At 38.9% G+C, this 27,751-nt stretch overlaps 2 protein-coding genes across 7 annotated transcripts in view; one reads left to right on the top strand and one right to left on the bottom strand.

Annotated features, from left to right (window-relative positions):
* The window catches only part of LOC117669079 (protein mono-ADP-ribosyltransferase PARP14), a 33,375-nt gene extending 12,869 nt beyond the window's left edge, over positions 1-20,506 (bottom strand). The window contains exons 1-10 of the mRNA XM_034423208.3: positions 20,252-20,506; positions 18,972-19,111; positions 16,425-16,458; positions 15,696-15,893; positions 14,803-15,060; positions 6,920-7,156; positions 2,944-5,195; positions 2,040-2,276; positions 1,048-1,269; positions 142-238 (exon numbers count right to left, since the gene is read on the bottom strand). Of these exons, the coding sequence (XP_034279099.2) occupies positions 142-238; positions 1,048-1,269; positions 2,040-2,276; positions 2,944-5,195; positions 6,920-7,156; positions 14,803-15,060; positions 15,696-15,893; positions 16,425-16,458; positions 18,972-19,111; positions 20,252-20,450 (3,874 nt within the window). The 5' untranslated portion in view covers positions 20,451-20,506. The remainder of the gene's footprint in view (positions 1-141; positions 239-1,047; positions 1,270-2,039; positions 2,277-2,943; positions 5,196-6,919; positions 7,157-14,802; positions 15,061-15,695; positions 15,894-16,424; positions 16,459-18,971; positions 19,112-20,251) is intronic.
* A 5,026-nt stretch (positions 20,507-25,532) lies between these two features.
* LMLN (leishmanolysin like peptidase) overlaps positions 25,533-27,751 on the top strand; it is a 46,044-nt gene continuing 43,825 nt past the window's right edge. For 2 of the 6 annotated variants that reach the window (XM_034423265.2, XM_034423256.2), the window contains exons 1-3: positions 25,534-25,719; positions 26,645-26,742; positions 26,949-26,979. In XM_034423265.2, coding sequence (XP_034279156.1) covers positions 25,573-25,719; positions 26,645-26,742; positions 26,949-26,979 — 276 coding nt within the window. In that variant the 5' untranslated portion in view covers positions 25,534-25,572. Of the gene's footprint in view, positions 25,720-26,644; positions 26,743-26,948; positions 27,486-27,751 lie in introns of those variants that run through there. The other 4 variants (XM_087881784.1, XM_034423283.3, XM_087881785.1 and 1 more) reach the window with 4 other exon arrangements.

Raw genomic sequence — 27,751 nt, 5'->3', positions numbered from 1 at the left:
CTTTCTCATTTTTCACAAAAGATTTCTATTTCTTAATTACACATGCACTGAAGATGTTATCTAGTTTGGTAATAAACTGTCTGCTAAAAAAAAAAAACCACCAAGCTCAGAGATCTCCAAAGACCCACAATTAAGTTTTACCTTGACTTCCCTGCTGAAAATTCTCAGATGAAGCTTTGGGCACTGAAGAGCTTGTTTGGCTTACACTTAACCTATTGTTTAATTCATCCATGAATGCCTAATGAGAAAAGGGAAAAACACAATTAACAGACTACAAGACAAGTGCAAATTAGAGATAGAACTTCACAACACTTGGGCAGCCCACAGTGCCTCTGCCAGAGAAAATGGAGCTTGGCGGGGAGGGGGGAGGGGCATGAGAGAATGAAGAGGGAAGGAAAAAGAAGAGAAGGAAGGAAGATTATAATGAGTGAGGGAGGGTCTCAGGGAAATCCTGCCTTATCACTTGGCCACCACAGGTGCCCCTGATATGAGTGATGTCGAGCCCCCCCCAGCCCTCTGAGGTCAAACACAACCCTATTGTGGCCCTCAATGAAATCCAGTTTGACAACCCTGAGCAACCGTGAAGAGGATGTAGTTATTTTAATAACCTGAAAAGAGGTACACTGTTTGCATTCCTGCAAATCCACTTATTTGATTGCTTTGTACAGCTCTATATGATTAGATCTTTTTCTTAGAATTGTGATCAGATGGTTAAAAGAAACAGCACAGTTCTAATAGGAGGGGGAAGGAAACGCAATATAGGGCAGGTTGCAGAAAAAAGATGAAACTTGAAGAGGAATTGCTTTCTACCAAAAACAAAACTTTATTAAAGCAGATTCTCCAAGGCCAATGTCTAATGTATTGTCAGGATGCTAAATGTCCAAGATAGTTAAGCAACAGTAAAAACCTTTTATTACGTTTTTTGAGACAGGCATGAGACAAGCTGAAGAAGACTGAGGGTGTTCTCAGCAGAATTAGGATCTTCTGGAGCCATGTTTAAAATGCAACACATTTCAAAGAGACTGCAGCGAAATAAAAAAAAAATACCTGGATGGTGGTGGCATCACTGGAATGAAGCACAAAATGAACTTCTTTAAGGGACTTTGGATTTTCAGTTTGACTGAATTTGAAAACTTCATCAAAAAACATTTTAGCCACATATTGCTTGGGATAGCCGAGATTTCCAGTTCCAATAGCTGGGAAGGTGATGGAACTCAGGGAGAGTTGTTCGGTGACTTTTAGACATTCCTCAATTATGCTCCCTAAATCCTGGGGGATCACAAAATAAAATTGTCTTAGAATATTTTTAAATGATTAGTCTGCAATGAAATATGCCTTGGTGTTAATTAAACTAATGGTATGAATAAAAAAATTGGAACATGGATATAGTTGCGCTAATCAGGAAAAAGGATGTATCCATCAGTTAACTTGCCAGCACATTGTGCTATCATACTGGACTATCCCAAACCAATAGACGATACAGACATCCAAAGCCAAATGGTTGAAAGTAGGTTCAGGTAGTTCTCAACTTATGACCACAGCTAAGCCTAACATTTATGTTGCTAATTGAGAAATTCGTTAAGTGAGTTTTGCCCCACTTTACGACTTTTCTTGCCACAGTTGTTAAGTGAATCACTGCAGTTGTTAAGTTAGTCACACAGTTGTTCAGTGAATCTGGCTTCCCCATTGACTTTGCTTGTTAGAAGCTCACAAAAGCTGATTGCATGAACCTGGGACAATCCTGAGCAACCGTCATAAATATGAGTCATTTTGCAAGCTTCTGAATTTTGATCACGTGATCAAGGGGATTGTAAGTGTGAAAAAAATCCTAAATTACTTTTTTTAGTGCTGTTACAACTTTGAACGCTCACTAAATGTACTGTTGTAAGTTGAAGACTACCTGTACACAAATACATTCTCATTGCAGCAGCATCACTGAACAGTTGTGCAAAAATGTATCAAAGGTTATCAAAATTTCTAGTGAAGGTCAGTGATAATTGCACCAAGTTATGTGTCCAAGGTATCAAAAAGACCTTTACCTTGCTTTCTGATTTCTTTCTTTGATTCCAAGCAGGTAAAATAGCATGAAGAACGTGAAGGCAGTTCAGAGCATAACCGTTGGTTTTGAGCACACATCCTTCCTTGATGTCTTTCCCTTGACCTTCTTGAGTTAACTCTACTTGGAGTTCTGCTCCTGCTTTGGCCAGAAGAGCCTTGGAAAGTGGTCCTTTGTCCAGCTGCAAATCTCGGGCAACACTATTGACAATCACATCAGTCTAAAAATGACACATTAGAATAGATGATTAAAACTGAAAGGACTCAAACCTGTACCGATCCTGACAAAACAAAGGCAAACACAAATATTATGCATAACTAAAAACATCTAATCATAATTGTGATAGTCAACAGGCATCTCTGAACCTTTACCAATCAATATGGAGAATATTGTCCAATGATATACCTACCTACCTACCTACGTTTGCCGTATAATATTAAGCCATTCCTGTTTTTTCCCCCACTACAGATTCAACTATACAGTTCTAGCTAACATTTTGTTACCAGTTTATGTCCAAAGATCTTTTTAGTAAATAGGTGAAGATTTTTGGAATTAAAAGAATAAGTAAAAAGACTGACAACTTGTGTTGTGCAGCCTTAGCCCTCAAAGAGGATACAAAGAAAGAGATCTCTTGGGCATGTAGAAGAATTTACCGTATTTTTCGGATTATAAAATGCACCGGAGTATAAGACGCACCAAGATTTCAAAGAGAAAAACTAGAAAAAAAATAGTTTCTGCCCTCCCCGGCCCCCAGGAGCACTCTGTAAGCCTCTCAAACCCTCTGCAAAAAGGGGTCTGTTTTTGGCAAAAATGGGGCATGTGAGGCGGGGTTTCAGGAGGCAAAAAATCTCCCCAATTCTATATTAAAATAACTATAGTCTACTTACTGCTGCCTCTTCAATTCCTTTCTTCAGAAGCAGTATTTTTAAGCCTTCAGCTGTCATCAACATTTCCAGTTCTGGTTGGATTTTTGCAGCAGATTGCTTAGTTTTAGGAATCGGGTAGGTTGTAGAAAGTGAGGGCCCAAATATTTCATTTAGGGTTTCAGAGAAGGCTTGAATAGTATCATCTCTGATATCCATGAGGTAAATCTGTTTTAGGCAGCTGTTCTCAGAAAAATCTTCTAAGCTTTCTTTGATGGCTGTTACAATGGAATGGGTACACTCTTTTAATGGAAACCCAAAAACTCCAGAACTTATGGCAGGGATAGCTATGGAGCTATGCTGGCAGCGGTCTGCTAGCTTTAAACTTTCCCTCACAGATTTTTTTAACAGCTGTATACATTTTTCTTTTTCGGCACTTTGCCACCTTGGCCCAACAGCATGAATCACCTGTTTACATGGCAGTTTCCAAGCATTTGTGATTGTTACACAACCAGGCTTCAAAGCTCCATGTTGCCTCACTTGGTCCTTACACTCTTTTTGTAGCTCTGGACCCGCTGCTTCCAGCAGCCTACTTGCAAGACCACCAATATGCATCAATTCTCCGTTTGATGCGTTGACTACAACATCAGCCGAACATTGGGTCAAGTCGGCTTTTAGAAGAACTACCAGAATACCATTTTCTAGCTTCACTTTATAGCACGACTGCTGCTCCTCTCCATAGCCTTTCCCATCTTCTCCGGTTTCTTCAACCTCTTCTGTGCCTTCCTGAATCCTGATCAAACAGTTAAACCTTTGTCTTGCACCATTAATGTACAACTCTTCTCGTTCTTTGAAGAATGACTTGGCCCCTGGTTTATCAATGGCTATGCTGATAGCATGGAGAGAAGACAGAATGTTATGAAAAAGCTCAACTCCCTTCAGAACTGCAACTCTGGGTCCTTCAAGGGAAATCACTTTGCGACTTCTAAGTATACCAAAATGTATTTTTACACCTTGTCCATTTAAATTATTCCAGTTTGGGCTCTTTTCCTGTTGTATATACATTACAACAGCAGCAGACTTAGCTTTGATATTTCTCTGAATGTATGTATGGTTGTCAACAAAATCAGAGAGTTTTTGACGGGCGATGGCCACTTCTTTGAAATAACCTGCAATGACTATTTTACCTTCCTGTTCTTGAATTAAGATGGTTTCACTTGAACAATTGTATGCCTTGTACAACTGTTCTGTTAGTTCCAGCCATTCATTCTTTTTTGTAACTGTGCAATCCTCCAGTTCAATAGTTTGGTAAGTCAGATCTTTCTTGAGTTCCTCCTCAGCTCTGTGAAGGTCCTGAAGAATTCCTCCAAACAGTAGTACAGACTTTTCACTGAGTTCATAGTAGGCATTTATCTTTTTGGTCCAGAATAAGAGCCGAGACAGAGACTCATTATCAACATGTTGAAGAAAAACAAAAATATTAGAATTAATATCAACAGGCTTCTGAACCATGCTGGACATTCTTTCAAGGATGTCACTTTTTATTTTAAACACTTCAGCAGGTAGGCCACGCAGAGTTATAAGTTCTTTGGAAGCGTCGTAAGTAATCTTTAGCTCTGGATATGCTGAGCAAACGTTCTCTTGTAGTCCACAATTGTATAAAATGGCGTATTTGCAAGCAGGAATTGATATGGTTTCCTCTATTGTCAATCTCTCTCTGTCCATCTTTCTAACAACATTTTCTATGAGTACCTTCATTTCTTCCTCTGCTTCCTTTACACTGCCTGTTGCCCCTACCAAAACCACTTCTCTCTTTGAAGCATCTGTTATGATCAAAATGTCATCTTTTACTAGACTGTTTCTTATGGCTTCCCACAATTCAGAATTTATTTCACGCTTGACAACTTTCTGCCGTGACAGAATCTGTGTAAGAACAGTTAAAGCATCTTCTTTCCAGATCTTAACCAAAGATCGTTTTCTCTTTGACAAATCATGGGAAGGATGTACCATGATTTCCGGATTTCCACAGAGTTCGGAAGGCCATTTGATCTCACAACAATGACCTGCCATTTCGCGTGTTATTTCCTGAAGTAAACAGTAGTTCTGCTGTAGAAATCTCCAGTGATAGGGGTCAATAGACACAGGGAATGGATCTGGCATCTTAATTTGTAGTCTTTCTTTCCCATACACGGCAGCTCCCAAAGTTTCGTAGTACGGATAAACAGAAACAGGGACATTCATAAGAGAATGCTTTTGCTGTAAGATGGTAGCTACAACTTAAAAAAAAAATAACGAGAGGAAAACACAATTAGAAAAAAAGCTCCACCGAACCTATCCTGCAACTTTTACTTAAAATACATTTGAATTTATTGTAGGGCACTGAGCAATTATAACAGTTAAGCTTTCTGCAGTTCTAAACCCTCCTCTTTCAGAACGAGGACATTGGTATGGATTCAGGGAGAAAGAAAAGTATCATTGTTTGTCCCACACACAGGTAAATTATTGGCTAGATGGCAATTGCCCCAAAACCTGGGGAATTAGGTGGTTAAAGTTGGCAAGGGAAACAGAAGCATCAGAGGTATTTGATTTCCCTCCCATGTTTCTTTGTCCAGATGGGGAACCTCATTTTACAAGTTAATGGCTGCCACTTAGATCTAAGCTCCCTGCTATCTTATTTAATTGTTTTCTTTCTGAAGTATTGACCTTGCTGTAGTTAATAAAATATTATTTATTCCTTGTTACTCCAATGTCCCACAATCACTTGGCCTAATAAGCCTAATTAAAAGAGAAACCTGAAGCCATTTATTTGAAGCTTTTGTTCTGCCCCATTCAGATTCCAACTCATGGAGACACATTCCTATTGAAGAACAGGTGGCAGCAATTTAGCTACCTTTCTCTTAATGGGGGGTGGCGGGCAGAACCGGTTACACTCAAATACAGGTAGTCCGCAACTTACAATCATTCATTTAGTGACTGTTTGAAGTTGCAACAGCACTGACAAAAGTGACTTATGACCATTTTCACATTTACGACCGTTGCAGCATCCCCATGGTCAGTAACCAAAATTCAGATGCCTGGCAACCGGTTCATATTTATGACGGTTGCAATGTCCCAGGGCCATGTGATCGCCTTTTGTGACCTTCTGACAAGCAGTCAGTAGGGAAGGCAGATTCACTTAACACCCATGTTACTAACAACTGGAGTGATTCACTTAACAAATGTAGCAAGGAAAGTTGTTAAATGGGGCAAAACTCACTTAGCAACTGTCTTGCTTCACAACAGAAATTTTGGGCTTAATTGTGGCTGTACATCAAGGACTACCTGTAGCCCAGAACTTAGCTAGAAAGATGGAGGGTGCAGATCAGGAATGGGATCAGCATCTATATTCTATATATTGTAGTCTTTTAGATAAAGTAATTATGAATCAAGATGTGGATTTTGCAAGGAATAGGGACATTTTCCCAGACGTATGATTCCAATTATGACATTTATTTCACTGCTGCTGCTTCCCTCTCCTCTTATTCAATTACTGGAACTAGTCAAGGACAGCCATTATCTCCCTGCGTTTCCATTTTCACAACAACTGCCTATAAAGCAATTACTATAAAACTTTGCAGCTGTCAAACCTCCCTGAATTGGAAAGGACTGTCCTTGGAAAAATTACTGGCCCAGAAATCACTGATTAAGAACCCAAAACAAAATCTACCTGTGCTGGATTCAACAGAATGCCTACCTAGTCTATTTTTCTATTTCCACAAGAATCCATAAACAAAACATTTGTCTTCCTCCCAGTTGTTACCCAGCAAATGTCTTGAGAGACCAATTGTTTCTGAAACAGGAAGTGATATATTCCATAAATGTGCCCTATACCTCTTTGTTCCATCACTACACATTAAAACATATATCAGGGCCAAGAATAATTGGATCCTATTTGCCTTTTGCATTCACTGACCAAACGAAATTATATTTAGTGAGTGTCGCACACATTACCACGCATTACCTTTGCTCTCCTGAAATGTAATTATGGCAGAATTGTCTTCAGGAGTGTAACTGATATTCAGCACCAGACCACCACCATGCTTCTTGCTTTCAAAATAGATAACAATATAGTCTTTAGGAATTTCAGGGGGAATATTTTCAACCAAGATGCTTTTAGGCATTTCCAAAGATCGAGCTGAAATCTTTTGTTGCTGAACCCTATGGTACCGGTTGAATGCGTTGATAAATTTGTCTATTTCTGCAAACAAAATTGAAACATAAACCAAAAAAAGATGTTAGATAATGCCACTGATTACTTAACCCCTGTTCATTTTATTTTTCCTGTAAAAGTTGCTGTTCTAATCAGGCAAGTATGCTCAACTGCAATCTACAGAAAGTCCTCGATTTAGGACTGATTACTTAACGATAGTTGAAAGCTACAACTGCCTCACACACACCTGCAATCACAATCAGTTGCAGTCTCCTGCGATCACATGACCATGATTAGAAAATCAGAGTTTCCTGGATTCTAGGCCCTGAACCACTATACTAAACTACTAAAATTATTTCAAGTATATAATGTATAAACACACATTTTTCAACACAGGAAAGGATTTTCAACTCCTCTGCACTTGTTTTCCCTCAAAAGGCAGAGAACCTCTGTTTTTTGGTTGAATTTTGATTCTGAGGTACTACAAGACTTTCAAAACTGCAAAAAGAGTCTTAATGGTGCTAAATGACTTCTAGCCTGCGGAAGGTCTACCCTGGTCTTCTAATATAAAAATGTAATTCTACACTATATCTTTAGATTCCCATAAGACCTTTTTCTTTGTTCACTTTTCCTGTAAGAGAATGGAACTGTATGAGTCATAAACAAATGGCAGTATTTTGTTATCATTTCCTTTTCAAGGACTATGGCTTAATCCATTGTTTTATTACATTTTATTGTTAAGCATTCAATGCACATTTAATAAATTATATTTTGTAAGTGCAATCTGTTTTTCTGTTCCATTTGATTCACAATAATCAACTGACGTTTGCTTACATATACATGTATAAATATTTCCTTAAATTAGTAAAACCCAAGAAACCACTTTGGCTCAGATCCATCCAATAATCCATTTATCTCATTGTTTTGTGCACTTGCAACACTTCACAATATCTCTCATAAACCTAACTGGAATGCCAACTATTGAACTTTGGAATTCCACACATGATAAAGTCTCACCGTGCCACAAAGGCTAGCCAGATGGTGGCTGAAAAAATCAGTCACTAGTTTTCTGAATCTTTCTATTGTCCTCTGGGACCTGCTGGATTTTTGCCAACCAGATATGCCAGGCCTGTGTAACCACCAACCACAACCAGTACTAGAGTAAACAGAGTCACTTCCAAAATCATATATAGTGAGCACAATGGTTTAGATAAAATACCTTCCATATATCTTCCAATGGATCCTCCAATCCCCCTCAGAGAATCAAATCTTTTTGTGAGTAAACTATTTTGTATAAACTTTTTGTGAGTAAACAATCTAACAATATTAACAGTCTAGCCAATCTTTGCCTAAGGCTTCCAACTTTTTTATATTTGTGAATAAAGCATGAATGCTTATTCCAGATGTTTATAGGAGAAGTATCATAGAAAACCAGAGAGTGCCATCATTTAATAACGCAGAGGAAACTTTCACAGGACTGCCTGGAATTCAACCACTGTCTGCTTGTTTCTTCACTCTACCAATACTAAGGAATGCAACTTTAAACATTCATTCCATCTGTACAGTCCAATGTAAATGCCTAGTTTCCTTCGGTGTTACCTTAAAACTTTTAGCTGTGTGGATTTCCGCTTGGCTCCGCTAGCCTCGAAGATGCTCCTTTACGAGCGCCGATTCCCTGGTTCCGTTAAAGCCCCAGAACAGCCGAAAAACAGCTGTCTGGAGGCTTGGAACCCTCTCCCCGGGCAAAGGGGAGAGAGAAGAGCAGACAGGTGGAGGCTGAGCCCCCCCAAACGCCCTAGGAAGGATCCTGGGGCGCGAAGGGCGCGCGCTCCCTAAAAGCCTGTCAAGCCGCTCCGGACCAGGGACGAATCCGGTAATTAGCGGATTTAGAAGCTGTGACCAAGTCTGCCGATGAAAATGAGGGGATTTTAACATTCTGAACCAGCAGCAGGCAGAACAAGCAAGGAGAAATCAGACTGCAAGTATCTTTATACCTAACTCCGATGTTTGTAGCCTCCTTCGGAACTAACAATTAGTACTTTGCAACCAAATGGCGATTGAAGCCTGAAGGGGCGGGAGAAAGTGAAAGCCTGAGAAAGTTTTGTTTTGCTGGCAGCCCTTTGTCTGAAAAGAATTTTGTACTGATAGAACGAGGATTTAAAAATGCTAACTAAGACTGGGACTTTTCTTGAGGAACTTTTCTTTCTGGCTTCTGATTAAAATATAAAGAATTTTAAATTGGAAATGGCCTCAAAATCTGTAAAGACTGTTCCTAGTAAAGGAACAGGAAATGCTGGTAGCTCCCCAGCTCATATTCCTAGACTGCAAGCCTCTGCCCCTCCAGCAGATCCACAGACTTTAACGTTGGAGATGTTACAACAAGCCCTCCAAGTTACACAAGAGAAACTTGCTATTTTGATTAATGAAAAAATTAATGAAACCAATGAAAAAATACAGGCTGTGTCAGATGATATTGCAACTCGGAATGAGCAAATTAGGGATGATATTATAAAGACATTTAAATGTTTGGCAGGCAATATTGAAATGGTGGATGATAAAGTTGAAGAAGTTAAACAATCTATGGTAATTATGGGTAATAAATTAGATGAAGCTCAGAACAGAATTCAAAGGGCTGAAGATGATGTAGCTATGATACAATACAGAGATATGGAATTTGCTTTAAGATTTAGAGGGGTGAAGGAGAACAAACAAGAGAACTTGAGAGAAATGATGTCTGAGGCTTGGCACCGTTGGTGGGGGAGTCAAAAAATGATTTAGGCTGGCAGATTGACAAGCTGTATCACATTAATTCTTGGGTTGCCAGACAGAAACATTTACCAAGAGACATTGTGATATACTTCAATACAAGGAGAGTACGCAATGAAATTCTACAGGCCACTTTTAACAATAAACTTCAGGTTGAAGGCCAGGAAGTGATGACAATGAAAGAAATCCCCCCTAAGATTTTGAGAGCCAGAAGGGAGTATGCATTTCTGGTGGATGAACTGAAAAAACGCCAGATACAGTATAGATGGGAGGTGCCGGCTGGATTGGTGGTGACCTATTCAGGAGAGAGGTATCGGCTTAACACAATATGGAAGGCAAGAGATTTTTATATTAATGTATTAAAGACTGGCACACCCAAATCACCAGAGGGCAAAAGAAAGAAGGATGTGATGGAAGGTGAAAAAGAAGAGCTCCTGACAGTAGTTCGGGGGGGGGGGGAGTTTTGACAGGCAAAGGAGAAGAACCATTACAAATTCAGATGGCTGTTCAAGAGTTGGAATTAATTGATTTATCGCAACCCAAGGATCAAAGACAGACCAGATCGGTGACAGCTAAGCTCAAAGAAGTATCAAGACAGCAACAATTCCAGATGGCAACTCAAGAAACAATTCAAGAATCTACCAAGACAGAAGCAGTGGGAGGAGAAAGACCTAAGGTCAAATGAGACAAGTCCACCAGAATCTGCTCCAGTTGCTTCAAGGGCCCAAAGATGGGAACTAGATTTTTGACTTGGAATGTTAATGGTTTGAATTCTCCACAGAAAAGAAGAAAAATATTTCATTATCTTAAACAATTTAAAAATGATGTAATTTGTTTACAAGACACTCATATAAGAGTACAAGACCAAAAATACCTGATAAATGCAAAACTTGGTACACACTACGCAGCAGCAGCACCAGAAAAGAAAAATGGTATAGTCATATATTTGAAAAGAGACTTAGTTGCTAAATTAATTGAAGCACATGACCAAGGAAGATTCTTAGCGATAGAACTTTTAGTTAAAGGACAAAAAATACTTGTAATTGGAGTCTATGCCCCGAATCAACAACAAGAAAATTTTTACAATTTGCTACACTCGAAGTTGACACAATGGGCATTTAAAACTTGCATCCTGTTGGGGGATTGGAATGGTGTCTTGGATATTAAAAAATATAAGAAGGGACCTTAACCAAAATGTTTTAACAAGAGCAAAATTGCCCAAAGCGTTTTGGGAGATGATGGATGATTGGGAGCTGAGGGATATTTGGCGTGAAAGAAATCCGGAAGAAAAAGATTTTACTTTTTTCTCAGACAGACATCAATCCTTTTCAAGGATTGATTTTATTCTAATTACTAATGATCTTTTATCTAGGGTGAAGAACACAAAGATTTGTTCAAGAACATTGACTGACCACAGTCCAGTTTGGTTGGAATTGGAGTGTGGAAAAGGATCTAGGAGGTCCTGGAGGTTAAATGATAATTTGTTTAGGTATGAAGAAAATGTAAAAGAATGTAAAAAATTTATGAAAGAATTTTTTGCTATGAATATGCAAAAGGGTACATCTATGGAAATGGTATGGGATGCAAGTAAAGCATATATACGAGGAATTTTGATATATTTGAATAATAAACATAGAAAGAAACAGGGGGCAAAAAGGAAAGAATTAGAAGATGAGATTAGTAAACAGGAACAGGCTTTAATAGTCAATCCAATAGATAAGAAAATTAAAGAGGCAATCAATTTATTGAAAGGTCAATTTAACATGTTAATAGCAGATCAGGTGGCAACTAACTTACGATATGCAAAACATAATACTTTTTATAATGCCAATAAACCAGGCAGGTGGTTAGCATATCTTTTAAGGAAAAAGCAAAAATCAAGGACAAAGAGAAAATAAGATATAAGGGTAAGGAGGTTTATGAGCAACAACTGATTAAAAAATCTTTCCTAGAGTTTTATTCGAGGCTGTATACTGGTGATAAAATTAAAGATATAGATATAGATAGATATTTGCAGAAGGAAAATATTTATTCAATCTCAAATGAACAGAGGGATAGTTTGAATCAAATTGATAACTTCCGAGGAAATTGTGTTAGCAATTAAGCAATTGAAAGTGGGTAAAGCTCCTGGGACGGACGGTCTGACAGCTATTTATTATAAAACTTTACAGGAGGAAATGGTGGAACCGTTGAAAGAATTATTTAATAATAAACAGGGAGGAGAGGTGCCTCCAACTTGGAAGACAGCATTTATTTCGTTGATCCCAAAAGAAGGGCAAGACGAAACAGACCCTAAAAATTATAGGCCGATTTCATTATTGAACACAGACTATAAAATTTTTGCTAAAATTTTAGCAAATAGACTAATGACAGTTATGCAGCAAATGATTAACCATGATCAAACTGGATTTATAAATGGTAGACAAATGAAGAGTAATGTAAGGCAAATTGTTAACTTATTAGAGTATCTGGGAAGGACAACCAGGTCCCCGCAGTGCTAGTGTTTTTGGATGCTGAAAAAGCCTTTGACAGATTGAATTGGCAATTTTTATTAAAATTAATAGAAAGGATGCAATTTGGAGAACAATTTGTACAATCTATTAAGGCAATATATCAAAAACAAACAGCGTAAATAATAGCTAATGGTGGCTTAACAGATCCCTTTAATATAGAAAAAGGAACAAGGCAAGGTTGTCCCTTGTCTCCGTTATTGTTTGTGTTGACGCTGGAAGTTTTACTAAGTAAAATACGTGAGATGGACACAATAAAGGGAATTAAAATTAGACAGCATGAGTTACGAGCATTTGCGGATGACCTGGTTGTTACCTTAACCCAACCGGTGCAATCGATTACAGCCTTGATGGAAATAACCTGCTTATATGGACAAGTATCTGGTTTTAAAATAAATGCAGCCAAAACGAAAATAATAGCTAAAAATATGGTCAGAAGCCAGAAAGAAGAGATAGAAAGGTTAACAGGATTTGAAGTAGTTAAGAAGGTTAAATACTTAGGGGTTTATATTATGACTGCAAATATGAAATTATATCAGCACAATTATGAACCACTATGGCACAAAATACAAAAGGAGATGGAAAACTAGAAAAAACTACAATTGTCTTTGCTGGGAAGGATAGCCGCTGTAAAAATGAATATTTTACCAAAATTTTTATTTCTTTTTCAAATGATACCTATACTTAAAAAAGATGAAAATTTGAAGGAATGGCAGAAGGGCATAAACAAGTTTGTGTGGGCAGGGAAGAAACCTCGAGTTAAACAAAAGATAATGCAAGATATCCGAGAAAGAGGTGGTCTTAACATGCCCAATTTAAGATTGTACTATGAAGCCGCTGCCCTCTCAGCAATTACAGACTGGATAAATTTAATGGAGGAAAAGATATTGAATATTGAAGGATATGGTTTGGTCTACGGTTGGCATGCTTATTTAGTCTATGACAAGAAAGTAAATAAGGCTTTTAAAAGTCATATATTAAGAAATTCTCTATTGCGGGTCTGGAAAAAGTATAAATATAAATTAAGTGATAAGTTACCAATATGGACAGTACCCAGACACGCGATAGAGAATATAAACTTAGAACAAAAGCAAGATAAGATTACATATAAGGAACTTCTTTATAAGGAAGGAGTCAGATTACAATTAAAACCAATGGAGCAATTAAGAGAAGAAGGAATTATTAGGACATGGTTTCAGTATGGACAGCTGCAGGCCAGATGGAAAGAAGATCAAAAAATTGGTATTTTGCAGCAGGATGAGAATTTGATAAAGCAAACAAGAGATAAAGGTCAAATGCATATAAAAAGGTTGTATAATGCACTAGTGGAAATAGATTCAGAAACAGAGTTAGTTAAGGACTGTATGATAAAATGGGCACAAAACGTAGGAAAACCAATAATGATGGAAACATGGGAAAAGGTATGGGTCAGAAACGTAAGATTTACACAAGCACAAAATTTAAGGGAGAATTTTTATAAAATGTTTTATAGATGGCATTTAGACCCAAAAAAATTAGCCTGTATGTATCCAAATTTACAACCTAAGTGTTGGCGATGTGAGTGTAAAGATGCTACATATTTTCATATATGGTGGACATGTAAAAAAATTAAGGCTTTTTGGATAAAAATATGGTGGATTATTCAAAACATTTTAAAGAAAAAAATTAAATTTACACCACAGTTCTTTTTGTTGGGAATAGTCATGGATTGTACTGTAATAGAGACTAAGTTGGTTTTGAATTTAATAATGGCTGCCAGGTTACTGGTGGCACAGTACTGAAAGAAGGAAGATCCACCCACCATTGAGGAATGGACATTAAAAGTTGTGCATTTGGCAGAAATGGCGAAAATTTCATCATATCTTAAAGACCATTCAAATGAAAGATATATATCGGAATGGAGAAGATGGATCAATTACATACAGAAGAAGTATCCGAATAAGAAGATTCATATAGCATATGAATGAAGTAACTTTGAGTAGTTTATGTTTGTTTTTTGAATTATAAGGAGTTAAGGATCTAGGGAGAATATGAAATGTAACAATTTGTTAGCATATTCTAGCTTTTGATTTGTGAATGCTATACCCTGTGCTTGTTCTGGGAAGTCTAGGGAGGGGGGTGGGGGGGAAGGAGGGAAAGGGGGGGGTGGGAAAGGGGAGGGAGGGGTTGAGGGGGGAAGGGTGGGGGGGTGAAAATGTTTGTACTTTCTGTAAAACTTTTTAATAAAAAAAAAAACTTTTAGCTGTGTGAGAAGTGATTATTTTAATGATTAAATCAGTCATGTTTTCCTAAAGCCCCAAAGCTTCTTTTTTTCACATCTTGCTCAATGAAAAGCTCTAAAGAATTTGAATGTGCTATGGCTGTAAACAACGTGTGCAAGGCATGTTTATTATTATTTTATTCCTGATGCTTTCTTACCAATGTGGTTGATAAAAGTGATGACAGCAGCATTGCACTCAGGCATCATTTCCACATCAAAATCCTTGTCTTCTTCTGAGAGGCCACTCACAGTCTCTACCAACAGAATGACCATGCACTCAACTGTAGTCTTTGGCACATTTTCAAGAACCACTTGAGAAGATGATGGCTCTTGACTCAATTCCTGCTGGTATTTTTTGACATGAAGTACAATTTTACTGATTTGGTGACGATCTCTTTGTAAAACCTCTTGAGCATCTAGTTGAAGAGAAAGATATTTTTAAAAAACTAACATTCCACAAACTATAGAAGAACACCTAACCAAAGTCTTCCACTCCCACAAAACAGTGTGTCTCTGTGTGAGTGTGTGTAGGCAAAGCAAGCTCAGGTTTCAGTATGTGTATTCTGTATGTGTGTATATGCAGTATACACACACACAAATACACATATATACAGTATGTACATACATGCACACACAAACCTTTCCCCAAATTTCATTGTATTGTCTTCATTGTTCATTTGGGATCACTTTGGTGATCAGATTTTTAGGGGAGGTGTGTATAGTAAGACTACAGTACACTAAAGGAAGGTGTGGGGAGAAAAATTTAGAAACCCCTGCTGTAGACAGCAATGTTTGCAGAATGCCAAAATGTAAATGGCCTTCATTTTGACCAAATCTTGTGAGAACTCAACATTTTCTTATGAACTTGCATGTAATAGGGGAAGTGAGATTTTGACCATTTTTTAAAGGACCCGCGCTTTGTTCAAGATCGGAAAATGCACCTCCCCAAATACTTGTGACATGATCTTCATAGCAGGAGCAAGAAAAGTAGAAATAGCCCATCTTTTTAAAATACAGTATCTCTCAAATAAAAAGCTGTGATAGAAATTACCTGCTTTTTTTTCAAAGGTGACGATGAATTGTTGTCCATCTTTAATGCAGGACTTCACAGGCCCTCCGCCAGAATGCCTCTTATTCTCAAAGTATAGCTCCAGGATGTCTACCTGAATTTCTCTGCTTGAATCTGCTGTTACCACAATGCTGAATCCCTCCTGGATGGCCATTTTTCCTGCCTCCTTTTCTGTGTAATCTGAAACATCATAAGAACTGTAGTTTACAAAAAGACTGTTCACCTACACTATATAAAACGTAAACAAAAACATTGTTTGAATTAGAAAGATCTTTCAGCAATGGTCACTTGGAGAAAAAGTTGTTCCATTGGTGATGATTGGAGATCTGACATTTGTTAAAATCAGTGACTTAACACCATAGCTATCTTTTGTTTAAGGGTTAATGACCATGAAGAAATATACTACCGTGTTTCCCCCAAAATAAGACCTTGTCTTGTATTTTTTTGAACACCGAAATAAGCGCTTGGCCTTATTTTCGAGGAGGTCTTATTATTTTGGGGTGCTCCTCTTGCCGTCTTACCTGATTTCCAGCTCTGCGTTTATATATTTTCAGGGAGGGCTTATTTTCGGGGGGAGGCTTATTTTAGCTCATGCGCTCAAAAGCCCAATTGGACTTATTATCAGGGGATATCTTATTTTCGGGGAAACAAGGTACACTATACCAAACCAGCATTTCGCCAGCAAGTGAAACAATAATTAATATCACTTACCAAATTGATGGGTTTCTTTAGCCATCACAGGCCTCTAAAAGTAAGGCAACAAGTAACCATTAGAAAGATGACATTGCTTGCTTCTTCAATTGATTTTAACTAAGACCAATTAACTTGTCAATCCATATTACAAAAAAAAAAAAGCCTACTGCTAACTAATCCCCCAAAAGAGGTGAAAGATTACACCCATGAAATTCAGCAGTTAACAACTGAATAACCAGGAAAAAAAGTAAGCAAAATTATTATTAGGGCTCCCAAAATGGAAACATATACAATCCACTTTTAAAACTGTAAGATGTCCAAATCAGACCTCTACTTCAGAAATAAAACTATTCTAGAACAGTTCCCTGAACTTGTAAACTGGAGGGACAATTCATATTGGATAATATAGGTTCCTCCTTTGCAAAACTTACTCATTGGGCATTTTCACTCAAATTCTCCAGTAAATTTTCAAGGAATCTTTAATATAGGTTTTGATTATGAGCCATGGTGGCGCAGTGCTTAGAATGAAGTATTGCAGCCTAATTTTGCCACAGTCGATTCTTCTCGGTCCAAGGTTGACTCAGCCTTCCAACATTCCAAGGTCAGTAAAATGAGGACCCAGATTATTGGATGCAATACGCTGACTCTAACTACTTGGAGAGGGCTGTAAAGTACTCTGAAGCAGTATAAGTCTAAGTGTTATTGGTATTGCTAAACTATGGACCATACATCTCACCTTCCTAGCAATGGTTTTTGCATTTCCAGTAGAATGTTTCAAAACACTTGCCGCTTCAACATTTGATGTACACATCATACTAAAGCATAATATATGTGTACTTTAGTGTCCAAATGAGGCCACAATACCTTCTTGAACCAAGCATGATTCTTAACAGTGTAACCAGGATATTCAAAGCAATGGCCATTGGCTCCAAAATGACAGGCATGACCAATGATCACAACTCTGGCTCTTTTTAACAGGTGTTACATGTACTTCACACATTTAAAAACAACAGGCCTTTGTCTGCCGCCATTTTGTTGAAATGGCCTCATTTGTACTCAGCGCAAAAATAAAAATATATTGTGCTCCATGTCACAGAGACTATTGCTCTGGACACCCCTGGCAATAAAGTCCTGATTTAGAATTTCTTCTTCTTTTTCCATGTCTAGATCAATCTTTAGACTACCTGAATGAAGCACCTTTTTGGCTTTGGCTTTGACCAAAAGTAAGTCATTATCAGTACATGTCTCTGATAAAAGTAAACAAACCAGCAGATGGGTTGGCCTTTGTGTCTCTCCATATTCACACATGTTGTTATCTGCTAAGAGCCTCTAACTGAAATATTAGTTGTATGCTTAGGCACTCCAATCCTCAACTTATTCATGGTCCTCCAAGTTGTACAAGGGACGTCTGATCCTTCCTCCGTATCCTCCTTTAACGTTCTTCCCTGCTCGATAGTCTCCATCCTCCATCTTTTGATTCAATTTTGTTATTGCTTCCCTCAAGAATGTTTGTTCTTGCCATAAAGTTTTTCCTAGATCTGAGTTGGCAGGTTTGGGGCATATGTCCATTCGACATTCAGAGGACGCTGAGGATCATTCTTTGGCTTAGTTCTCTCGGTGTCTACTGCTACTTCTCTCCTGATCTTAGGTGGGAGAATGCCCGTGAGAGAATATATTTTCTTGACACCCTGTCACTAAGCATACTACTTCATTGATATCAACTTTTTTTGCATATGCAGATGCACCCCATACTGGGACAGCATACTCTGCTACAGAGATGCTCAAGGCCAAAGCTGATGTGCACAACGTAGATGGCTGAATTCCCCATTTATCAATTTCCTGATGATATTGTTCCTCGAGTTGACTTTATCCTTAGCACTAAAGTTATAGGTGGCCCAAGTACATACTTATAAAGGCTTGGCAATACCAAGACATAATGCAGCTTGTGAGATTTTAATTCAGAAAGGGGTGTGGACCCAAATATTCTTATAAACCAGGGGCGTCAAACTGACGGCCCACGGGCCGGATGTGTCACCCACAGGCCATGCCCACCCCAGCTCCGCAAAAGCAAAAAGCATTGTGATACTTCATGATAGATCACGTGACACGATCTAGTTTGACACCCGTGTCGTAAACCAAAATAAGGCTTAGTGTTATTATTAAAATTTTATCTTCCACCCTCTGTGTATGTATGTCCATCAGTCTGCCTATCTGTCTGTAAATAACTAGCATCCTTAATACTCCTACTTCCTATTTCCCCCCTCCCCAACAATAACCCAGTGAAAAGGGTTAGACTCAAGAGAGAGAGACTAGCCCAGCTGGCTTTCATGTCTAAGGTGGGGGTGGGATGGGGGTTAGAACTCAGTCTCTCCTGGTTTCTAGGCCAGGACCTGGACCGCTACACCAAACTAGTTCTCTGTTACGTGCATAAGGCTACTACAGTTAGTTCCACAAACCATCATTAATGGTATATGTGAACTAGCACAGCCATAGTCTCAGAAACAAATGTGTATGGAGGATACAAAGCACAGATGTTCTCTATGTAAGTATAGCACACATACTTACCTGGCTTAGATCTTGTTCTTCCAGAGGCACGTTGTTATTAGGTGCTACTTCAACTGAAGGCAGTGAGACAGTTAGCTTCAATCTCTTCATTTCTGGCAGACTGAGTTCATGGCTCTTCATATTAAGAACACTGTCTCTCACTGAAATGTAGAAAAGGATAGCTGTCATTTGACCTAGTTAATCTTATATCAAAAATGAGCTACTGGGGTATTGGTTGGAATCCAGGAACTGAAAGCAAGCTTGCTTACATTACAATACAGTCTGTTAGGAAATCCCCTGAGGTTTTGGGTTTACACCAGGCTGAATACAGCTACTTTCTATTTCCAATTTGTGGAAGCAGATAAGACTACATTCTGAGAGAACTTTGGTGGTTTAAAACATTTTCTAGTTAGAAAGAACAAAGGATATTTAGAACTACATCAACTCACAAACAATTCAAAATTCAGTAACACTTCAGGATTACAGATAACAACAGAATGTTCTAGTAATAGTATGTTTTCAAGATATATCCCTATTTGAGATTACACTGTAGATGTGCTGGAATAGCAGTAAATGTAAAGGTTAGCAGATTAAGTAAGTACAATTCCTGGAATTCACTTTCACTGTATTAGCAGGAAATAAAAGGAAATAAAAGAAAGGGCCCAAAGAAGTATATAAACAACTTCAGCATTCAAGTTTATTATATTTTTAGGATGATTTTGAGCAACTACATTTTTACATTTATATTTATTTCCCTTTATTATTTTTACAATAGCTCAAGGAGGCAAGCATAGCCAACACACCTTCCTATTTTCCCAAGAGCAACCCTGTGAAGTGAGTTAAGAGGTAGTAACTGGCCCAAAATCCCCCAAGGGACTGGCTTTCATGGCTAAAGCAGGACTTGAACTCAAGTCTCCCTAGCCTGATGCGTGAACTACTAGATGAAATGTAACATGCATTCAGGAAGCAACTGGACTTTCTTGTTTTTCTTTGAAGACGTTTCGCTTCTCATCCAAGAACCGGAGAGCTGAAGAAACTTCTATAGGATGAGAAGCTAAAGATCTTCAAAGAAAAACAAGAAAAGTCCAGTTGCCGGAGAAGCACCTTTGGGACTACCTTACCCTGTTTTGCTTCTCATTCTAATCGGCGTCTCTCCTGGGCGTTCTCTCATCCGAGCACTATGCTAGGGCTGTATGAGTTCATTTAACTTCCCGATATTCTTCCGAAAAGGGCCGCATCGCATCTCTTCTCCTCCCCCCTCCCCACGAGAAACGAAACCCAACCCAACCTACCACACCTACCCTCTTCCTGTGCGAAATACACCGTGATCTGCTCTTCTCTGCCGGGATCCACATGGATCTTGCATTCCCCTCCTCCCGATCTCTTCGGGCTTTGGAAGTAACAGAGGAGCTTGTTCTTCAGAGTTTTGCTCAGGCTGCAACCCCAGTTCCCCTCGACCACAAGCGGAAAGCTGTAAGCCACTTCGCCCTCGGCCATCATCCGCTCGCTCCGAAGTCGAGCCACAACTCTCAAGTTCCACTTTCGATTTCCCTTCTCCGGGCGAATTTGGCCACGCCTCGCGAGAGCTTTTAGGGAAGCGGCTTTCTCCCACCGACCGCCCTTCTAGGCATGTTGACCTATCCAACGCCCATCCCTTCTCCAGCCAATGCCGCCGATGGGAGTTGTCTTCCAGATCACGCGAAGGCCGTTGGTTGCCTATTGGGGTACGCCGTGGGAGCTGAGTCCTGGTTAATTCCAAATATTCAATATTACAATATTTGAGGGGCTGTCACAGAGAGGAAAGGGGTCAGGCTATTTTCTAAAGCACCCGAAGGCCAGACAAGAAATAATGGATGGAAACTGAACAATTCAACCTAGAAATAAGGAGAAATTTTCTGACACTGAGAACAATCAAGCAGTGGAACAGAAGTTGCTTTCGGAAGTTGTGGGAGCTTCCTCGCTGGAAGAAACTGGACTGCCATCTGTCAGAAATGATGAGGGATCTCCTGCATGGGCAGGGAGAGGGGGTTGGACTAGATGACCTATAAGATCCCTTCCAACTCTTATTATTCTGTTAATTCGATTTCTTAGTAGTCAAGACTGGGACTTTAGATACCTTTTTATTCCACAGCTAAGCCCTGCAAAAAAGATACAGTAGTACAAAGTAGTCCTCGACTTACAACAGTTCATTCAATGACCATTCAATGACGTCACTGAAAAAAGCATGTTATTATCATTTTTCCACACTTATGACCATTGCAGTTGTAGTCACAACAATTTGGATGCCTGGCAACTGGTTTATATTTATGATGATTGCAGTGCCCGGGGATCATGTGATCACCTTTTGCGACCTTCTGACAAGCAAAGTCAATGGGGAAACTAGATTCACTTAAACAACCTGCAGTGATTCACTTCACAACTGTGGCAAGAAAGATTGATTGATTGATTGATTGATTGATTGATTATTTATTTATTTATTATTTATTTATTTATTTATTATACTTATATGCCGCCCTTCTCCCAAAGGACTCGGGGCGGCTCACAGAAATTAAAACAATGAAAACAATAAAAATCTCCCAATTAAAAATCACCCATCAGATCAGCAAATTTGTTGGAAAAGCCATGTCTTCAGGTTACGGCGGAAAGAGCAGAGGTTGGGGGCCGTCCGGAACCCCGTGTAAAATAGGGCAAAATTCACAACAAGTGTTTCACTTAGCAATGGAAGTTTTGGGCTCAAATGCAGTTGTAAGTTGAGGACTGCCTGTACTGTGATCAAATCTAGAACGAGCATCTGAACATGAACCAACATGGCTCTTCTGGTTTTTCAAATTAGGCGGTATTTCACTCACCTGCTCTAATATTTCACTCTCATTTATTTATTAAATTTATATGGCTGCCCAACTCACACATAGGTGATCCTGAGCAATTTACAAGATTAAAAATCACATCCTAGACATAAAACCAAGAAAAAAAACTCCAGCCACCAATGGCAGCAGCAACATAATCAAACTGATCGTTTGCTCAGCTCCATGTCAATTCAGGGTCCACAGGCCTGCTGATAAAAACATGTATTTAGGGCCTATCGGAAAAGCAAGAGGGTGGGGACCAACCATAACTTGGGAGGGGGAATGCTGTGCCATAGAAGGGGGGCCACCACAGAGAAGGCCCTTAAATATGAAGCCAGCTTCATATTTCTTAACAATGAAGTTTGAGAAACAGTTTGATGCAGGCTAAAAAAGCCGGGAGATCTTGTCCTGCCCTTTCTGGGCGCAATGCGGGCTGCTGACTTGGGCCAGTCACTTTCTCTCAGCCCCAGGAAGAAGGCAAGGCAGGCCAAAAAGCTGGCTTGGTACAGAAGCCCAACGTAAAGAAGCCAATTTTCACACAAAAACAAGGAAAGACCAAAGACAAATACTTTTATTTCTGTACAGAAGCAGAAGAGGACGCTTCCAGGTTTCCCATCTAAGGAGTGCACCAGAAATCAGGATCAGTTTCCGCTGTTGGAATTTTGATCTCTATTTTTTTAATTTTAATTGTTTTTTTGTATTATCTTTTTATCATTTTGTAAGCTGTCCAGAGTTGTTTCACTGTGACATGGGTGGCATATAAATAATAATAATAAAAACTATTTAATTGGATTTCCTTCCTCACTTAGGCACTTCCTTGTCATTTTGTATAGAATCAGAATTTTATTTTGCTTGGAATGCTTATTGTCATTGCAATATAAAGCAACATTCAGTTGTTGGAAGAAACATCCTTCTGGGTTCAGCTCCAAGTGGGGAAAAAGACACTGGAAACATGGAGACTGCTTGGAAAGATGGTTTAATGGTGGACAGGATCACATGGCTTGAGTTCCTGAACAGAAAAGGGCGAGATACAGCGAGTCCCCAGGTTTTATGTTTTCTCTGGCTTTGAACTTCCTGAGGCCCAGAAAGAGTATCCTGATTGGTTGTCAGACTCCCAGGGGGTGGGGGTCTTAGCTAGCCTTCCTGGCTGATGTAATCTTCCCAGGTCACATGTGGTGAGTTTCTGTTGCTATTATGTTGCAGATGGGTCCTATTGTGTTGTGATGGTCCATTGACAAAGATTGAGTTTCTGCCTCTGACCCATTAAAAAAGGGTGAGGGGCAAGAAGATGGGAGCTGCTTTAAAACATGCTTTTCCATTTCTCATCCAGGGAAACATAATATTCAGCCTTTTTAATATTTCCTAAAATATTTAATTCCTCTAGGAAAGGGGTGGGTGCTAACTTCCTACACCTTCTCTCCCTATTAGTTTTTTTTCTACTGTTTATGCCCACTTTTCCTATCTCCCCTTTGTTCTTATTACCTATTTTCATCACAGGAATTGGGAAAAGCTCTTTGTCTCTTTCCTAAAGATTCCGACATGAATGACTTTAAATAAAGTTGAATACTATAGTAGGGATTGCTTGGAAAAATGATGAAACAAATAATTTTCAGTTTTGAATTCTGTAATCCCCTCCCCCCGGCCAATTCTAAACTAAAGAGAGAATTAAAATATCTCAATGCAAGGGGAAAAAAAAGAAAAAGAAAAAGTACCTTAAGAGATACCAGGGAAGTTATGGAGCTGATCTTCCTCATTGAACTTCGTATGTTAGAGTAGTTAAATACCTGGCTTTGGAGCTGTGGATAAATATCTCCAGGCATGGAGATGTCAGTCAGAAAGAACAGAATGATATGCAAAACTATTTTTTTCTAGAAAATGTAACACTATATGATTAAGATAGTCAAAACAGAATGGACTACTGCAATACTTTCAATGAGGCTGCTTTGAAGGGCATTCAGAAGCTGGGATTGGTGCAGAATGCAGTGGCCTCCATGCTGCTATGGATGCATAATATCAGTGTTGTAGGCCATTTGTTCATTCCCAATAGCCTTCTGAGTATAGCTCAAGTTTTAGTTTCAGGTTTTAATGCCCTACCTCATTTGGCTCCAGGGTACAGGTAATCTTCATTTAACTACACTAATTTGTACAGGAAAGTCTATTGTAAGTGAGAAACTACACCACTGCCCTGCATAGCAACAGCAATTCTAGTAGGAGAGGACCTCACATAACTGTGATTTGCAACTTCCTACCAACTTCCCATTACTTTGCTTGTCAGAAAGTGGTAGGGAAGGTTACAAATCGTAATCGTTGTAACTGCATGGAATGTTGCGATGGCCATAATACGAGGACTGATTATAACTACCACTTGCTCAGTGACGTTGTAGGTTTGGTTGCTGAAGAAGTGGTCATTAAATGAAGGTCAACCTGTACCTTGTAATGTAACTTCTCTAGGTGGAACTGACTTGTCCAGTGTACTGATATCCCAGGTATGGCAATGCCCCAGATATGAGCTAAAGGAGTGGTGCCCCCCCATCTTTAAAAAAGATTTTGATGCTAGCATAAGAAGAGCAAACTTAATCAGTTAATAAATGCTACTTCTGTTGGAAGAAATATCCTTCTGGGTTCTGCTCCAAGTGGGGAAAAAGACATTGGAAACATGGAGACTGCTTGGAAAGGTGGTTTAATGGTGGACAGGATCACATGGCTTTGAGTTCCTGAACAGAAAAAAGGGCAGGTTCAGCGAATCCTCTGGTTTTTTATGCTCTCTCTGGCTTTGAATTTCCTGGGGTCCCGAAAGAGTATCCTGATTGGTTGTCAGACTCCCAGGGGGTGGGGGTCTTAGCTAGCCTTGCTGGCTGATGTAATCTTCCCAGGTCACATGTGGTGAGTTTCTGTTGCTATTATGTTGCAGATGGGTCCTATTGTGTTGTGATGGTCCATTGACAAAGATTGAGTTTCTGCCTCTGGCCCATTAACAAAGGGTGAGGGGCAAGAAGGTGGGAGCTGCTTTAAAACTTGCTTCTCCATTTCTCATCCAGGGAAACATAATATTCTGCCTTTTTAATATTTCCCAAAATATTTAATTCCTCTAGGAAAGGGGTGGGTGCTAACTTCCTACACTTCAAACATCTATTGTTCGAATCAGAACGTGAAGAGGAAGCTTCCTATTTTTTTTTTTTTAAAGGTGTTTCTGGATGGGTTGTGAAAATACAAGGATATATGATCTCATTAATACTGAAATAATGCTCTCCAAAACTTGGTTAGGAAAGCATGTAAAAGAGGTCCATAATATACGAAAGTGTAACAGTAGCGCTTGGGTTAAGATTCCAAAAAATCGCTTCGGAGGAGTATCCCGTCTGCAAGGCGGGAGCCTTTTTTTTTAACATTCAGCAGGCACAGAATCGAATTTATTGGAAGGTTGGAAAATTCAAAAGTACCGTAAGGACCCTAAACTATGAGCGATGTTAAATAAAAGTCTCCTTTCTGCATTATTAATACGGGATCTCTGCCTGTCCCATTCAGCGCCGTTCAACGGAATCACCAGCAATCTGCAGACAGAAGGAGGTGCGCGTGACGTGGCTCTTAACCTTGGCCTTTCTTCACGCACCCTAGAGGCCCGGGGCTCCTTCTATCTCCGCCCTTCTGTGCCGAGGTGTGACCAATAGCGTTCATTCTACCATGATTCCGTGATTTCCTATTGGTTGTCAGGAGCGGCACGCTTTTGCTCCGGCTCCGACACCTTGGTGATACGGGGACTCGGGAAGAAGGAGGCCAAGATGGCGGCCGCTTCGGCGGCTCGGGAAGTTTTTTCCAGCCCGTTGTCGGCTTTCCTTCTTTTGGCTGAGCTGCTTTTGCTGGCTCAAGCGCCGGCTTTTAACATCGCCTCTCCTTTCTGTCACCACCACATCCCCAGTGCCAGGGAGGTGAGGATCCTGGGGGAATATAGAGGGAGGCAAAGCATTCCGAACAAGGGAAAAAAAAGATGGGCTGAACTGCGGGGCTTAAGCCATACATTCCATTTTTATGTGGTTTCCCCCCCCCCCGCTTGCTCGTTTAAGTGTTCAGAGTTGCTCCCATCGCATCTGTGACTTAGTTGACTGAACAACATATTATTGAGCCAAATTGTGCCGGGGGGGGGGGAGGGAGTCACTAATAGAAGTACAGCCACATTTCAAAACGGCGTTTCCAGGTTCGTGATACATGTGGGTGGCGAAAGAAAAGGCTGAAACGGTGTTTTTAAAGTCTTTATTCTAAAACCAACGCGGTCCTTGGTCAATTGTTTATTGAAATAATAGTAATAATCCCAAACCGGTTTACCTGGAAGTTTAGCCCCCTTACACCTTACCTAGTAGTTTACATTGTTGGATTCCCGATTTCATCAGTATGCTTTATTGGTCAGGCTATTTTTCGGAATATTTTGCATATCATAGATATCTGAATATCTATTTTGCAGGCTTTCCAGAGAAAAAATATTTTGAAAATGCAAGGACGCGTTGGCAAGTAACTTGAAAATTGTAAAAGTGAAAAAATCACTTGAAATTAGTTCATAGATCTATTTCAGAAACTTTGTCTATATACTTGTGGTGAATAATAGAAATAATAGAAAGTAGAAATAATAGAAGGCTGTGCAACCAAATAATAAAATATCAAAAAAATTACAATCTGTCAGAATAAATATGTTTACCTTCCTTTCTATATTCCTCAAACGTTATTGAGGAATAGGGCTCATTGAGGTTGTTAGGAACTGAACACAAAGCAGTTGTATCTATGGTTCAGTTCAGATGTAAACATCATAGATTTTAAGCCTTATAAAAGCACTTTCATTAAATGCACCTCTTCTCCAAACAGGTTGTTTACAAAGTTTATCTTAAAGAAAATCGAGTTATGAAAAGAAACATTAATGAACAGCTAAGAATTAAGACTGTATATGACAAAAGTGTTGAAGAGTAAGTATATTAATTCCAAAATTATTATTAACAGGAATAGCTTTCAGTTTCTCTATCCGAACAAGTAGCTAAAACAAATGATAACTAGTAGCAAAGGGAATGGAACTCAGCTGATTTTATAAAAAGAGAAATAATTTGTAATTTGTGTATTAACAGTGCTTTATGAAGATTAAAAAATGTCTACTAACTGCTCTCTCTGTTCATAGATTGCTCCCTGAAAAAAAACACCTTATAAAGGTAAATTACTTACTTTTGCATTCTATTTTTTTTTACATGAAATACTTGTTTAATTATTTTAGGCTAAAGATCTGTATGATGTATACTTTCAAGGTTGCATTCTAAGTTGCCTAACATCTATAATTGTTTTAGGAAATTATGGCAGGTATAATTCACCGATAATGCTAAACCAGAATGTTGTTTCTTTGCTTTTGATTTAAAACAATGCATGGATTAGGTCATTCTAATGAAGAATAAATATAATATTTCCTTAATCATGATTAACATGTCAACAATAAGATACAGGCTCACATTTTCTCATTTCCTTTCTTTATACCTCCCTTATGCAAATTCCATTTTGTTTTAAGTCCAGATTTAGCAAAAGTCACAATATGTTAGGATTAATTTGTTTCTATCCCAGAGATAACAAGTTACCTGCCAGATTAAAGAAGTGAATTCCCACCTCATCAGTTTCAGCCCTTACATATTTGCAGCATGCAGCTAGTTCAGCTGATGAACAAAAGTAGGTAGGCAGCTATTCATTCTTCAAAACTTTTATTTCAACACTAGAATCTGTGCCTCAACCATCCACTAGTAGACTTAGCATAAAAAGATATATCAGTAAAGGTAATAAACTTTTCAGAAGTGCCAGTATTCTAAATATACAGTATGCTTTTCTGGATTATTTTTCTTTTTAAAATTCCGACTTGTTTTCTGATGTTACTGTTTTACTTTATTATAGGTTTGACATAATATCTTTGAGGTCTTGTATCAGGTGGAATTGTTTCCCCTC

This window comes from Pantherophis guttatus, chromosome 1 (genome assembly GCF_059756535.1).
Source record: "Pantherophis guttatus breed Tessera chromosome 1, ASM5975653v1, whole genome shotgun sequence".
Classification (NCBI taxonomy): Eukaryota; Metazoa; Chordata; class Lepidosauria; order Squamata; family Colubridae; genus Pantherophis; species Pantherophis guttatus.
This window is presented reverse-complemented; position numbering and strand designations above follow the sequence as displayed.